Source organism: Emydura macquarii, unplaced genomic scaffold, assembly GCF_026122565.2.
Source record: "Emydura macquarii macquarii isolate MOO-44397 ecotype Brisbane River unplaced genomic scaffold, CSIRO-AGI_Emac_v2 contig_2531, whole genome shotgun sequence".
NCBI lineage: Eukaryota > Metazoa > Chordata > Testudines > Chelidae > Emydura > Emydura macquarii.
Window position 1 is genome coordinate 9,675,771 of NW_027132668.1, and position 16,516 is coordinate 9,692,286.

General features: G+C 46.5%; 1 protein-coding gene across 1 annotated transcript; it reads right to left on the reverse strand.

The window, feature by feature from the left end:
* Positions 1–1,219: 1,219 nt before the first annotated feature.
* On the reverse strand, positions 1,220–15,964 carry ING1 (inhibitor of growth family member 1). Its single transcript, XM_067563690.1, has 3 exons — positions 15,942–15,964; positions 15,119–15,759; positions 1,220–2,845 (listed from the first exon to the last, which is right to left on the reverse strand). Exons 2-3 carry the CDS (start codon positions 15,258–15,260, stop codon positions 2,142–2,144), a joined length of 846 nt encoding a protein of 281 aa, XP_067419791.1. The 5' UTR covers positions 15,261–15,759; positions 15,942–15,964; the 3' UTR covers positions 1,220–2,141.
* Between the last annotated feature and the right edge of the window lie 552 nt (positions 15,965–16,516).

Sequence of the window (16,516 nt, forward strand, 5' to 3'; positions counted from 1 at the left end):
AAACTGCAATGAATCACAACTGTATTTTTTAATCTCATGCTTAATCATGATTTTTTAATCGTTCGACAGCCCTAATATATATATATATATATAAGATTGTTTGTGTGCACATGTGGTCTGTCTAGGGGGTTAGTTAAGGATGACTCTTACTCATCACTATGTTGCTATGTATCTGGCAGTGGCGGTTTGCAATATGTGGTACAATGCATTTTGTGGCTTCCCTGTACATCCCCAGAGGGCACCATAGCCCTTGCGCTTGCTCCTGTTCAGCTGACTCGGTAACTTCCACTCCACTTCCTGCAGATGGACCAGCCAGCCAGAGTATACTGGGAGAAGTACTAGTTCAGTGACATGATTTCATTATTTGTGAAAGGTACAACAGCTGCAGTTTAGGAAATTTAGGAAGAGAGGAACATGGTACTCATAGGAAACAGAAATCTACAAGAGTCTTATCTGAACCACTGGATTTGGTAATATGAATGGACCAGACCCAGCACCGTGTTCCAAATCTTCCTCCTGCTGCCAGTCACCTCTCTGCATTCCCCTCCCACTTTCTCCTGTTATTAGCCCCATCCCCAACCCAACTGTAGTTTTTACACGCACACACACCCCCCCACACACAGATGGAGTTCCACAAGAGAAAGGAGAAGGCAGAAAACAGAATGATGCAGTTCTCCCACCTCTGTGCCCAGTTTGACTCTGCAGAATTTCACTCCTCCACTTTGATGTGGAGGGAACAGTTTAACGCTAGGTTCCTATAAAAAAGAAGTGATATGGGATCTGGGTGCCTAAAGTAAAGTTACCATTTTTATTATAGCTAAAGCATTTTTATTTGAGACCAGGAGGGTTACAAATGCTTAAGCTGGATAGCTGCAATAATTCGTTTAACATACTGTAATTCAATTAGCACTTCCTATTAACAAATGTGAACTAATTTATATCCACATGAAAACCAGTAAATGAGGCCAGTTCCATTCCATTGATTTTTTTTTAGATATATGGCCAGGTCTTGGAGTAACTGTAAGCACTACAGTGTAGAGTTGGTTGGAAGGTTAAATGCTGTTTTGAGACTCTTGTAGTCATATGCTTTCTGAAGATTCATTATTGGAAACATAATTTAACTACCATTACAACAGATCCTGCTCTAGGCTTCCAGGCAGCAGCTTGATGATGCTACTGAAGTTAGACATTAATTTTTAAATGGTATGAATGAATATTAAAATTTAATCACCAGCAGAGCAAACTATCTAAGTTGTTTCATTTATTTCTTAATATCACAGCTGTACAATTTTCATACATACAGAAGGAAATGCACATTAGATACACAATGGCATTTAGCTGCATTTCCGATTATAATACAATAAGTGCAACTCCACTTAAAAATTTACATTTATACACCTTATACAAATTAAAGATTGCTACACTATTATCCGTGACAGTATAAAGCTTGATTTATGTTAAGTTTCATTACTAAACCGCTTCCTGGTTAAATATAAAATGTACTCAATCATTTTAAAATGGCCCTTGTGGTACTTGGCCAGTATATAAAATATTTGTCATGTAAAATTTAACCATTTACTTTTTTAAAAAATAATCTTCTAACGCTATTTAAACATTTGTTATTGAACTGTTATACTGACGCTCAGTAGCAGAAGTCATATTTTACCTTCTTGTTTGATGTTACGTTGGTCATCACTGAAAGAAAGTAAATTTGTAATATACTGTAGTTTTATTCAAATACCACCAGATGGCTGAATATTTGACAGTTTGCTGGAAATAACATTCCTCTATAAAGAAAAATGAAATTACATTTAAGAAATATTTATCTAAATTTTAATGGGTATAGTGCTACCAGCACAAAAAAGAAATAATATATTGTCTTAAGATCCACCTGAACACTAAATTTAAACTCTTATTACTTTTTTTTTAATGTTGGTCCACAGACCACTTTCTTCTTACAGCTGTATCAAATGGAAAAACAAAATTGCTCTTATTGCCGTCCCTATAACAGGAATGGTTTAGTTTCTAACCTCCTTTAAAAATATACATTTTACAATCCTTGCACCTCAACAAAGGTGACATTGACAATAAATACACTGGTTGGTTTTTTAAATTTTTTTTCACAATTAAGAGTCTACAAACTACCTGTTGTAGGCTCTTTCTTTTTTAGATTTCTCCAGTGCCTTGTCCATAGTTTTCTCATTTTCTCCTCTACATTTGGGACAGTACCATTTACCCTTCGGTTTATGATTGAGTCCCACACATGAGAAGTGAAACCACTCAATTGGGCACTCATCATTATCACATCCTATCATTTCTCCATAGGAGACTTGATTACACAAACAGTATGTTGGCTCATTGGGATCAATAGGAAGATCTGCAGGGGAAGCCTCCCTCTCTGCTTTAGCCTTAGACCTCTTCTTCTTCTTGGATGTTTTTGCTTTCTTCTCCTTTGGAGTTCCTGAGGTGATGTCATCATGATCATGATTATTAGAAGCATTTTCTCGATTTTCATTATTTCTTTGCCTCCTAGACCTCTTATTGTTGGGCTTTTCAGCCTGAGTGATTGTTTCATTCTTTGACTTATCTTGGCTGGTTTTGCCACTGTTTCCAGTGGAATCATTAGTCTCTTGACAGGTCTCAAATAGTTCCACATGACTGTCCACTTGCCTGGTTCTATTCTCAACAAGCTCCACCATCTGACTGACAATTTGGATCTTTTCATCTCCCAGTTCCTGACTCCGGATCAGTGCTCTCTGTATGCAATGCAACAGTCTTCTCTTCTGCACTGCATCAGCTTCTCGTTTGAACTTTTCATAATAATCATCCAGCTCCTTTAAGATCTCTGCAAAGGAAAAGTAAAACTATAAATATTATGCACATACAGAAAGGTAGAACCAAATCCCCCCATACTGTTGCCTCCCAAAAGCAGCACCACTTTCTTGTAAAGTACAAAGCTGCTCAAAGGCAGCCACCCTGAAGTTGAAATCTGACAAGTAGCTCTACAGCTGATTTTTTTTCCCCTCAGGTCTCTCTGGAACAGAATGCAAATGCCACCATCGTTTAGATTTAGAAATGTATTGTTAAAAATAATTTCATTATAGACTGTTACAGCCTGTGCAAGTTTTGTGAGTGCAGCAATATGTGATGTCTATGAAGCAGCTTGTCACAATGAAGGGAAGTTAAGTATTACCAGATAAGTGCCCTAGATCTTCAAGACTTTTTCCTTTTAGACAAACCAATACTTTAAAACAAGATTCCTTTGTATTTCCATCATTGGCAACTCCAAAATGTGTTCTAAAATCAGAGGGGGAACTAAGAAATATCATAGTGGTTTTTCAGACCATCTTTTACATATTAACATTAACACTCTGTTAAAAAAAATCAAAGAAACCCCCCAAACCAAAACTGATAGAACTGCAATTTACATTTTGGTCACAAGAAATGGTTGAAACAGGCAGAGAATAGATGCTGAGTTATTCAGTAAGACTATCATATTTGACTGCTGATGCACAAGAATTCTGAATGCTGTGAGCTAGGTCCTGAGCTACAATGAGCTTTATTTGATACTGCCAGGATTGGGGTTAAAAGTGGCTCTAAGCTACCATTCTGTTCCTCTGAGTCTTTGGCAGGTGAGAGCCAAAGCCTAAGGATTACTGAATCAGGACTGCAATGTACAAACTGCAGGTATATTTCAGGTATTTTATTTCCTTTTAAGATGTGCATGGGACTTGGGTCCCTGCCTGCCCATGCCCCATGCCCCTCCAACTCCAACATAGTCTGTAAGAGTTGCAATCTGATTAGATACATGCATATATTTTCAGTGCATATTTAACCAGAAAAATGATTTAGGACATTAAAATATATTATGCAACAGTTGGAATAGTTAAGACCTCTGATTTAAAATAGTAAAAGTGAATATATGCATTTATAAACAAAATGGAGATAGTCTTGAAGTGGCACTATTGTACTACTTAACTATAAGGATTTTTTCAGCAGACTATGAGAGATTGTTTTGGAGAGAAAGAAGTTTTAAAGGTTCTAAATTCTAGAGCTCAGAACTGAAAACTAGATGACTGTGTTTGATTTGTGCTTGTTTCATCAAACTACATTCAATACAAGTGAGCTATGTTAGATTCCCTTCCCTTTCACCATCATAAATATACTCATCTCTCATGAGATATTATCTAGAATGAGGATTTTTTTCTTTATTTTTTTTTTTTAACTGCATCATGGTCTGTTTCACTTTCCATTCACCTTGAAATGAACACAAAGATTGCTGAAAAGAAGAGTTTAGCTTACTAACCAAGAACGAAGGTTTTAGAAGCACATAACAACTCTGCAGAAAAAGCACAAAAATAACTCAATTAATCTAATAAATATTACAATTCCAGCTACATTTAAATGAAATAGCAAAGCTCTGACTGAATTCACAAATGTGGACTTTTATCTCCCTATTCAGAATTTCTTTTAGACAAGAAAATATGCTAATAGTTATTGGTACACAACTAATGCCAACAAAGCTCTTGCTATTTGGGCTTTGTCTTGATTAGAATAAAAAGGTGTTTCTTTATAGAGAACGTTAACTAACACATTCTAAGACTCTAGTTTAGAAACAGTGAGTTGTACTATAGTAGGTAGAGTTGGTGTGAATGTGCATTAATTCACTAACATTCTTTAAAATCAAAACCTTTTATTCTAGTCAATGCAAACTCTTAGGGTATGTCTACATTGTGCAGTGAAGTCGATTTCATTTCAGTCGACTTTCACCTGCTGAACTTATGATGTTGGAGGTGCGTGATCACATCACACACATTGCATCAGGGGTTTGCATCCCCACCAGCCGCACTTGCATTGATAATCAAAGCAGTGCACCATGGATAGCTAACCCGCAGTGCAACTACCCGTAGTGCCTTTTGGGAAGGTTGTCATCCTCCCATGATGCAACATGCTCCCTCCCACCTCCCCTCTTGTCCAAAACAAACAGACAAACGTTTTTTCGTGCCATTTTTCCAAACCCATCTCTGGCGCGCACATGCCATTGCCGGAGAGGCATGGAGCCCTCTCAGCTGTGCACAATCATTATGAGCAACACAAACACCTCCCTACTTATCCTGCAGTATTTTCAGAGGTGAGACAGGAGCCACCGCGCTGAAAATTATAATGTTACTGAAGCAGCCCTGCTACAAGCCATAGAACGAAACAATTCCCATTTGCTGCAGGCTGTCATGCAGCATCTTCAGTTGGTGGAGCACCGCTTCTGGTCCCGCGAAACAAGCAGTGACTGGTGGGATCGCATCATTATAAAGGTGTGGGATGATGAGCAGTGGTTACAGAACTTTCGTATGCGAAAGGCCACTTTTATTGAACTTTGCACAGAGCTGTCCCCAGCCCTAAAACGCATGAATACTCACTTGAGACCTACTGTGACAGTGGAGAAGCGAGTGGCTATTGCTCTGTGGGAGCTAGCAATCCGACACTGCTACTGGTCAGTTGAAAATCAATTTGGAGTTGGTAAATCCACCCTGGGAGCTGCTGTGATGCAAGTGTGAAGGGCCATCAATAGACTTCTGCTAAAAAGGGTAGTGACTTTGTAAAACGTGCAGGACACAGTGGATGGATTTGCTGCAATGGGGTTCCCAAACTGTGGTGGGGTAATTGATGGGACGCATATCCCTATCTTAGCACCGGACCATAGAGTACATAAACCAAAAGGGATACTTCTCAATGGTGTTGCAGGCCCTTCTGGATCATAGGGGACGTTTCACCAACATCAATGTGGGGTGGTTTGGAAAGGTGCATGACGCGCGCATCTTTAGGAATTCAGGTCTGTTCAAAAAGATGCAGGCCGGCACTTTCTTCCCTGACCAAAAAATAAATATTGGCGATGTTGAAATGCCAATAGTGATCCTGGGTGATCCTGCCTACCCCTTATTCCCCTGACTAATGAAGCCCTACACCAGGCACCTGGACAGCGAGAAGGAGCGTTTCAATAATAGGCTCAGCAAGTGCAGAATGGTGGTGGAATGTGCATTTGGTTGCTTAAAGGCAAGATGGTGCAGTTTGCTCACTAGGTTAGACCTCAGTGAATGCAACATCCCAACTGTTATCTCTGCCTGCTGTGTGCTCCCTAATGTGTGTGAAACAAAGGGGGGGGAAATTCCCGCAGGTTTGGGTCCTGGAGGCTGATAGGCTGGCCGCAAATTTTGAGCAGCCAGATACCAGTGCTACATTGAGAGCAAATCCCGTGGAGTGCTGCGCCTCAGGGAAGTATTGAAAACCCATTTTTACAATGAACTGCAGTACTTCTCTGTCAGTGCAGTGGCTTCCCTTCCCATGCTTCACCCTCTCACCCTCGTTCCCCTCCCCTTCTTTTTCTGCCAACAATCTACAAGCTCTCAATGAATAAAGAGTAATGTTTTTTAAAGCAGAAAAGTTTTATTGGTGATTCGTCATAGTGGGGGGCAAGGATGATAATTTAACATTTTCATAAGGCTGCTTGGGCATCCAGAGCAAAGTGTAACTGTGCAAACAGCAAAGCACGCACATTCCCAGTTCTTAACGGGGCCATCACCTCTTTCTGCTCCTCTCCACTGGTGTGGAATGGAGCATGTACTGCACCATGCTCAACCTCCTCCTAGAGCGCTTGGAGGTGGGGGCTGGGAAACAGTTTGTTGGTTGAACATTTTGCAGGGGCTGCAGAAGGAGTCTGTCCTGCCACTGGTCTTCCTTGAGCTCTACCAGACTCCTCAGCATGTCAGACTGATCCCTCATAATATGCATAATAATCTCCTGTTGCATTGCATGCTCCTATTCCTGGGATGATTTTCTGTTTTCCATGTCCATGTTCAGTTTTTCTGACAATGAAATCCTCTAGGCTCTGAGCTCTGGTCAGCAGCCGTGGAGGCGTTCATTAGTTCATTGAACATGTCATCCCGTTATTTTTTTTCACCTTCTAATCTCGGAAAGGCGCTCTGCAGGAGTAGAAGCAGGGGTGAAGGCCAAGGTGTCCACTGTAAGGAAAGCAAAGCACAAAGTTTCCATTGTTAGCTGGGCCCATGGATGAAAAGAAACGTTATAATATAAAAAGAACTCCCCTTCATATTCACAAGGCAAAGCCAGACCCGCATACAAATCTGTACCTATTGCATGGGTCGAAGAGGCGTTCCAGACATTCCATCTATTATAGGGAAGTCTCCATAGCACTAAACTCCCCAATCCACAATTAAACAAGGAGCAGGATCACTGGACTTCTCTTTACCATCCCAAAGATTGGTTTGGGAGGAGATGGTCTAAAGGGATTGGAGGAGGGTGTAGGTGAAGTGTTGCTGGAAAAAAATAGGGGAACCCATTCCCAGATGCCTAACATGCATGCCAACAATGTCACGACTAGGAATTGTCTGTGTTGGAGCCCAGGACACCGTCCATGACAGGGGAATAACATGCAGTGACTATATTGTTCGGGTACTGTAAACTTGTGCCATCTTCCCTAGGTGATGATGTGTGATATCAGTCTCCTGAGGGTAACACAGGCAGAAAGGGAAGATTTGCTGCAAGCATCTGGGTACAGGCCTAGCCCTTTTGCTGCTAAGCTGTGTTCTGCAATGATGCCTACTCATTTAATAGCAGAGTGGTGGGGAAAAGTGTCCTACTGTGGCAGAAGAAATAAGGCTGCCCTCCCCAGAAACCTTCTGCAAAAGATTGCAGAGTACCTACATGAAAGTTTCTGGGAGATATCCACAAAGGATTCTTGGAGCATTCCTGTGCACATAAATAGTCTGGTCCGGGGGTAACCATCTCCTTAAGTGGACCAACATCCAGGAAGCCCATCCCCACAAAAACACAAACTCCTTTTTTCCAAGAAATAAGAAGATGGACTGGGGCTATAACCACAGAAATGCAATTTGCTGTACACACTTACCAGATGTGCCTTCCCCGGCATCTTGGTCACTCATACTGTCCTGCATCCGGTTGGGCTGCTCTGAGGTAACAAACAGGTCCTGGCTCTCAGGGAGAATGGATTCCTCACTCGCCTGCCCCCTGTTCTCCTCATGCTCCTCCTCCTCGTCCACAGAGTCTTCCTCATTCATCCTGGACTGGGATTCTGTGGCGGTATCTATGCTGTGTGGGGCTACATTGGTGGGGTCACCACCGAGAATTGAATGCAGCTCCTCACAAAAGCGGCATGTCTTTGGTGAAGAGCCAGAACGACTGTTCGTCTCCCGTTTTCTGATATGCCTGCCTCAGGTCTTTGATTTTAAAGCGGCACTGCTGGGCGTTCCTGTTGTGGCCCTTCTCCACCATACCACGCGATATCTTCTCGTTGATATCCAAATTTATTTTGCTGGCTCGGAGTTGAGCCAGAACAGACTCTTTGCCCCACAAGCTGATGAGATCCAAGACCTCAGGTCGACTCCAGGCTGGAGTGCGTTTGGGACGTGCAGTCACCATGAGCAGTTCAGCTACAAAGCTCTCTCCATGCTGACCAAACACGAAATTGGGAATTCAAACTTTCCCAAGGCTTCAGAGAAAGGGTTATTTCCTGTCCACATGGCCACAGTGCAGCAGAGTGCGAATATCCAGAATGGTCACAATGGAGCATTATGGGATACCTCCCGGAAGCCAATTACATTGATTTACATTGCGCTCTGCCTACACTGACACTCATTAGACCCACAGAATTCGACTTCAGTGCTATGCCATTTGCAAAGGTGGTTTTATGAAGTCGAATTTTACCACAATTTAAGTCGGCGGAACCGACATGCCAGTGGAGATGCGTACTTTATGTGGTCGACATAAGCTGCATTCCGTCGACCCACATTGTCAGTGTAGACCAGGCCCGAGAGATTAAATTTGTTGGGAGATTAAACATTTATCATCATTATTCAAAATGACTGAAATTCAGAAGTTCTATATTCCAACTTTGTGGCACTTAGCTACTGTCATTAGTAAGTTAGCCCACTTGGATTTGACATACAGATAATCTTCCTAGGATAAATACTTTGCTTTGTGGATATCCAAAGAATGTTTTTCTATAAGCTACTTATTTTTTTAATGACAAAATAGTCAATTCATTACTCCAAGCCTATTACCAAAGCTTCTTTTTAAATAACATGTATGTATATGAAAAATATACCATTATCACACTGCCAGCAGCTCCTCTAATATTTAACATATTGGGTAAGCATATTTAATTTAGCCATAATGACCTTGATCTTGCCAGCTGCTGAGCACTTCCTGTGAGGTGCTAACCATAGTTGCTCAGCACATCACAGGATACTGAATAAGATTTGCTGCTGTTTACTACTGTGCCCAAATAAAAAGGGTTATTCAGCAACAAGTGGGAGTTCTGATGGATGGAACTGAGGAACTATGGTACTTAAGTGTGATACTAGGTAAGAAAAGAATGTGCTATTCAGCTATTTCAACTGAAAGTTGTGCCAGGCCCCAACTTGTAGAATTCCTTAGACAAGTGGACTCAGCAGCATGAATTGCCTGTCTTCTCCAGAAAGGCTAACACTAATCCCTCACTGGTAAAGTTCTGTATAGGCCCCACACAAGAGGCTAGCCATTTCAATGTCTCCCAAGATGGTCAAATACCTATGCAGCTGCTTCTGAGGCCCTGGTTTTACACTGTCACCTGGAACATGTTGAGAAAGTTACAAATGCAAAGATCACATGCTGGGATTTCTGTGTACCTTTTAACTCAGCAGGCTGCAGAAGACACAGACATGCAAGTATGGGTTTTCTTGCTTTGTAGCATCAGAAAGTCCATCCCCAGCCATAAGAATGCAAACATAGGCAATACCTTCAGAGGACCTCAAACTGTGGGGTGTGTAGAGGAACGTTGGGGGGTACGTGGCAGAACCAGTGCCAGGGAGGAAATGCCACCATGCCCTGCTCTGTCCCAAACTCTGCGCCAAACCCCCTCCCCGCCCCAGCCATGGCTCCAGCCTTGGCTCCTCACCCCGCACCGCACCGCAGCCCCGGTTCTTGCTTTGGACCCTGGGCCCACTAACAGCCTCAGCTGCCGCAGCGCTGGCCCCACACCTGGCCACTGCAGCCCCGCTCGACTCCCTACCACTGCAGCCCCAGTCTTGCGCCGCCACAGCCCCCGGCCTTGGCCCCCAGCCGCTGTTTCCAACTCGGCCCTAGGTTCCAACTGTGGCCCAGCTCCAGGTGGGAGTGTGTAGACTGGGGTGGAGGGGCACTACCTAAAAAGCATGGGGACCACTGTGTTAGACAATCTTAGGTACTGCAGCAGCTGAGCTAAACAGTTTCCCACTACACACACAAAAATTCTCTCATTGCAAAATTTATTTCAATATTATCCACTGCTATGCCCCGAAAGTCTCTAAGCCAATAAGATCACAGGCTTAATGTATAGTTATAGAGATAAATCTACCTTTTTCTAATATTTGCTCAGCTCCTCTTTGGCCCATATTTGAGTAAGAGTCACAGATTTATTTACACTGAAATATTTACCCCACTGTTCCCAGTGATTGATGGCAGCAAGTTCAGGCCCCTGTAAAGGTAACTAATTTGGAATATTCAATGTTGATTTGGAATAACAGCCAGCTCCTGTGCTGCAACGATTAGTTCTGTCTGCATTAAGCACAGCAGGCTGCTGGTTTGATGTCTGTAAGAATATAAATCTTTACTTGTGGCATTTTAATTTTTTTCAGAGAACATAAATGAAAAAGAGGCTCTATTTCAACAGTCATTTCAGTGGCTTTGAGTAGGGGTCCTCACCCTTCTCTACTAACAAAGATCTAGAGGCCAAGTAACAAGGGACACTTGATTACTCTGATGGAAACAAATAGTTGCTATATTCTATGACATATCTACCTATCTTATTGCCAGTGGCGTGGTGTGCAGTCTCTCAGGCTGAGGCTAGCATAATCATTTTCCACCATTGCTAACTCTTGTACAGCTCCATCAATAGACAAGGTGCCAGCAACTGCCAATATTTTAACCACCTTCTCAACTAACCATGTCCAGAGTAGGTCTAACTGGCATAGTGATTAAAATGTCACAGCCACTGGTACCTATACTAATGAGCACTTCTACTGTTGCTACCACTGGTGGAGTTGAACTACAGGAACAATGTAAAATTGTAGAGAACAGAAGGCCAATTTGAACAAGGCCCAGAAGACCCTAGTAAGGGGAGTTGTTCATATGACAGTATAAGATCTACAGCAAACTCAGTTCTGCTGGGCTTAACAAGCATGGAGCCTGTTGTTTATCCTAGGAAAAAGCACTTCTATTACAGAATTTAAGATTCCTATATGGCAACATCTCTCCAATATAACTAATTTACTATGTTTTTATCAACTGCAATTTCAGTCATTTGTTAAATTAACTCTCCCAAAAAGAGAGTTGGAGAGAGAGGTGGAGTGTGAATCTATGGGAATGTATGTGCTGTTTATAGATTTAATTGTCAGGGATGGAGGGGCCCTAAAGCTCTCACTCCCAGGGGAGTACCCTGAATCATCGATAACTACTCTCTGAGTACTCCCAGGGGACTGGCCACAAAGATACTTCCAGGCAGAGTATACAAAGAGAGTAGGTTTCTTTCTCTTTTAGTTCTCCTTGACATCACAGTCAGAGAGGAATATCAGTGTGGACAACTGATATGAAGTCACTAAGGCAACTCCCATTGACTTCAATGGGAGCAGAGAATGGCCACTGCTGAGCACTTTTGAAAATTCCACCCTCTAAAAAGTGACTTTTCACAAAGCCAGGTGGAAACACAGGTTTGGGTACTTGAAGGTTTTAATAGTCACTAAAGGGATAGATATAATGCTTTCGAAAACAGCTTTAGTAGAGGTAGTTGGGGAAAATGTGTACTAGATATAGTAGAACCTCACTAACTCAATAATTAGGAGAGCAGTTACTAATTATTTAATGTAGCAATTTAGTAAATGAATAGTGGAAAATAAGGATACTGCACTACATGTACTTTGTTCATTTACTCAACCATAGCTCAGTTTTGTGATACTTTGCCATATATTGGTATGCTTTGTATTTTTCTACAAATGAAGTGATGCCTTATTATAATGCTCTGCTCTTCCATTTTATTATTTTGTTTTAAAGACAGACCACGAGAGACCGCTATTTGTGTGGTTTATGAGGATTACAGTTTAATGAAATGTGTATTTCAAAGCTTTTGGTATACTATCATTCACACCATAAATAAGGAAAATGCTATGCAAAGTTCAATTAAATGTCATTTAAGGAGCAATCCCACATTTAAATATCTACCAAAATCTTCTTGTAAACTAGATTTATGAGCACAATGATAATTTATATTTCAAGGATCCCCCATTCCCTATCTACATCTGAAGAGATTGTTGTTTGAAGGAAAACTAAGAGCTGGTCAGTTTGCCTTTTTTTTTTTTTTTTTTTAAATAAAGGAAAAGGTAGGACAGGGGCACCTTGAAGGGTGCAGAGAAGAAGTTTCAGGCTGCAGGTTCTGTGTTCTGGGCTTGCCAGCGCAGCCCCAGTGGCAGGGCCCGGGGTTTATAGGGCATCCCTCTCTGGAGACGAAAGAGAGCTGCCCTGACGTTAGTTCTGGGGGCAGATTTGGAACTAGCCTGTTGTGGGCTAGGAGCCGGGCTTTGCCTGGCGCACTTCGCGAGTGGGGGGCCGGGCCCGGGCCAGGCTTGTTTCTCTTGCCCGTCCTGGGATCGGCTTTGCCATTCGGCTGCTTCCCCCCTCGCCCCAGCCGAGGTGCGGAGCCGGCGATGGGGGGCTCGGCTGAGCGGCGCGGATCCAACGCAACCAGCCGAGCTCGTCTTTGCTGGGGAGGGCCCGGCCCCCTCCAGCTGCAGCCAAGCCCGGGGGCAGCGCGGCGGGAAGACAGCGGGTCTCGTCCCCCGGGCAGGGACCCGAACCCCGCTCTCTGGAGGCCGGAGCCCGGGGGCGCCCCGCTGCGCTCAGGGCGAGCTCTGCCCCGGTCGCGGCTCCGGATGGACGCCGGGAGGCTGGGGCCAGGGGGAGTCCCGCGTCCCGCCCAGCGCCCGGCACTCCCGGGGCGGCTCGAGTCGCAGCATGGCCCGGCCCGGCCCGGCTCGGCTGATAGGCGGACCGCGCCGCGCCCCCTACCGGTCAGAGCAGACCCGGGGGGGAGGGGCGCTCAGCTCCCAGCCTCCGTCCCCGGCTCCTCCCCCACACGGCTGCGCTCTCGAACCCGGAGCTGGGACGCGCCGCCATTACCGGCGGAGGCGGGGCACCGGCGGGCGCTCAGCCAACCAGGAAGGAGCGCTCTCCGTCCCCGTCAGGAGACTCCACCCCGCCTTAGCAACCGGCCAGTTGCCAACGCAGCAGGGACAGCCAGGACGTGACGTCAGGCTATTGTTCTTGAACAGGAAATGAGCCCGACCGAGCTGCCCTCTGTTCCTTCGGCTAACAGACGGAAGGACGGGAAGCAGAGTCCGCCCTCTCACCAATCAGAATCGAAGAGTCTAGGGTTAACCCGCCCTCCTCCGTCCAGCGCGCCAATCAGAATCAGCACTGCGAGGAACCCGCCCCTTCTTGTGCAAGCGTGCCAATGGGAATCAGAAAACCCAAACAGAGCTCGGTTCATCGGCTCAACGGACCAACCACAATGGGAAAGAGCTAGACAGAGCCCGCCCCCTGGCCCCAATTCCAACGCTTCAGTCAGGAGCAGAAACAGAACAGACACCAGCCCACCACCCAAAAACGTGTCAATCACCATCCGGGGGCCAAAGCTGCGCCCGCCTCGCGCTGCCACTGGCGCCAATGAGAAACGGGGAGGCGGGGGCAACGCCGAATATTCAAATCAACCCCACAAAAAAGAGGCTCCCCGTTCGGAGACGTAACGAGGAGGCGGAGCTCGCTCGAAGGCGGAACAGCGCGGCGAGGCCGCGAGCGGCGCAGGACAAGTCGGGGGGGGGGGCAGATCCCAGCCAATAAAGGGGGGCGGAGGCGGGGCGAAGTGCGATATGCTAATGAGGGAGGGCTATAACTGAGGCGGCGGGGGGCGAAAGGCTGATGACTCGCTTCCCCGGCTGGGGTTCGGCGCGGCAAAGGCAGCAGCAGCAGCTCCCGTCTGTAACGCGGTGCTCGCGCAAGAGGCTGCGCGCCGCCCTGTGCTTATCCCCCCAGCCCAGTCCTGTAGCTCCTGCTGCCAGTGCCCTGGCCTAGACGGGGAAGTTCCCACCAGCTTCTTGCCCGCGCGGGGGGAGAGGGGCCCGCAGAGCAGCGGCAAGTGCCGCAGAGACCAGCCCCCCCCTCCCCGCCCCAAGTAAGGTGAGGGGATGCACAGTCGAGCGGAGGGGTCCCCTCCAGCACCCACTGCCGCCTCTGCCCGCAGCATCCGCCAGACCTCCCGCCTCCCCGCACACACAGCAAGTGACAAAGCTGCTCCGAAGCCCACGCAAACAAACCCCCCCTTTCCCTCCCCGCCGCCCGTGGGGCAAGGAGACGGCGTGCCCCGGAGTGAGTGCAGCCAGCACGCCGCGGAGAGGGGGCACTTAGCATTCAGCTCATCCATAACCCAGCCAGCGTTTATTTTAGGTAACACCCCCCTCCCCACACACAGGGAGCTTGTTTTATAGGGTGAAAGGCGCCCCCCTTAAAAAGAGACTGAAGAAAGCAAACCCTGCCCCCCTCTCGCATCTAAACCTCCTCCCCCTCCTTCCCTAGCAGCCTCTCTCCCCTACTACAGCCATAATGAATACTGTACATTCCTAAATGTTGTTGTGCTGTAATCTCGCCCTCTGTCCGCCCAGCAGTTTCCCCGGTACTTAGAAAGCCTCCCCCCGTGACTACACACCCAGAAATAGCCCCACACACCCCGCTTCCCTGCCCCCTGTCTTCTTGTCTAGCATTTTACGCTGAAAAGCGGAGTCCTTGCTTAATAAGAGAAGCTGGAGACCTTTTGTTCCGCCCCATGACAAGAGCTAACGCTGCAGATCAGCCCCTCTCTCCTCTCCTAGGCTCTCTCCTCCTGCTTTCTCTCTCTCTCCTCCCCCCCAATAAAACTATCATCCTTGCAGGGTGCAGGGGGAGCAAAGGGTGCAGGGCTCAGCTTCCAAGGAAAGAAAGGGAAAGACAAATCTAACCGAGCACCGCACACAGAGAAACCACTTACCTTGATATTTGGCGTCAATTTCCCTCATCAGGGAGACATTTCTCTGCAGATCGAAAGGCAGAGACTCGATGGAGTCCAGATAATCCTCCACATAGTTCACTAGGTGAAGCTGCTCTCCGTTTGCAGGACTCAACATTTTCATCCGGCAAGACAAACAGTCTTCTTCCCCCCTTCTGTGCGAGAGCAAGTGCTGCTCGCTCCAAAGACAACAGCCCCAATGCACGGCTTGCTCCCTGCCCACCTCTCTCTGGAGCTCCCCAAAACCGAGAGAAGCTACATCTGACTCCTCTCTTGTGAAAGCCGAGATAGACACACACACACACACACACCCTCCGCTAGTCCCCACAGCCAGCAGCAGCTGATTGAATGGCTGTCGTTGTGGGTAACTCACGAAGGAGGTGGTAAGAACAATCGGAGGGATTTGTGTGTGCGAGGGGGAAGGGAGGGGGTTTTAAACCAGATCCTCTGAAACAATCTGGAAACAAAATCTGTTCTTGCAAAGTGTCTGACAGAAGCAGCAGCTCCTCTGCGCGCGCCCGTGCCGCTCCTCTGTTCTCTCTCCTTCCTTCCCCGCTCTTCTCGCCGCCGCTGCTCCCCGACCCCGGTTAGATTAACGCAGCCTCCTCTCTCTATACGCCGCACTTGATCCAACGTGGAAAACCCAAATACCAGTTTCAAACACTTGGGAAACATTCAGCCCCGCCACGCACCGCGCAGGCGCACCCCTCCCCTATACACACTGACACCCCCCCCCCTCCTCCCCGCAGCAGTACTAAAGCTCATGTGCATATTTATTATCCCTGCACCTCCTCCCCTTACTCACGTTTAAGAGCGGAAGGAGGTGGGACTGCAACAGCAGAACCAGGCTAGGGTGGGGTGCTGTTGCTAGTGCTTGTAGGGGTACATACGGAGCAGCGAGCAGTAGCAAATGCATTCCACATGCAAAGGCGTGTGTGATTGTACCGTGAGCATACAGAGAGCCAGGGCACGGTGCTAAGGCGGTACGTGGCCAGTTAGAAAGTTAACACGGTTACGTGCAGGGGCCAAGGACTCTGACGCCGAAGGGAAAGTTGTGCGTGGGGTGCTGAGATGCCGGCGATGCACAAGAAGTTTGTAAATGGTGAGCTAAATTGTTGGTGCTTTGGCACTGCCCCAAACTTTGTGCAGCCGGTGGAAAAGGCTGCCCTGGTCCGGACAGCCGCCTTTCCCGGGAGGGATCGACGCTGGACTTGGAGGAGGATCTTGCAACGTTCCTGCGCGTTCAGTCCACGCCCTGTCCAAAAATAGACCGTCCAGCACAGGCAGGGCTCAGTCGGCGTCCTTCTGAACGGGCACAGGCCCAAATCTCGGTACCCGGATCCCTGCCACCCCGCACCTAGCACAACCACCGCCAGGCAA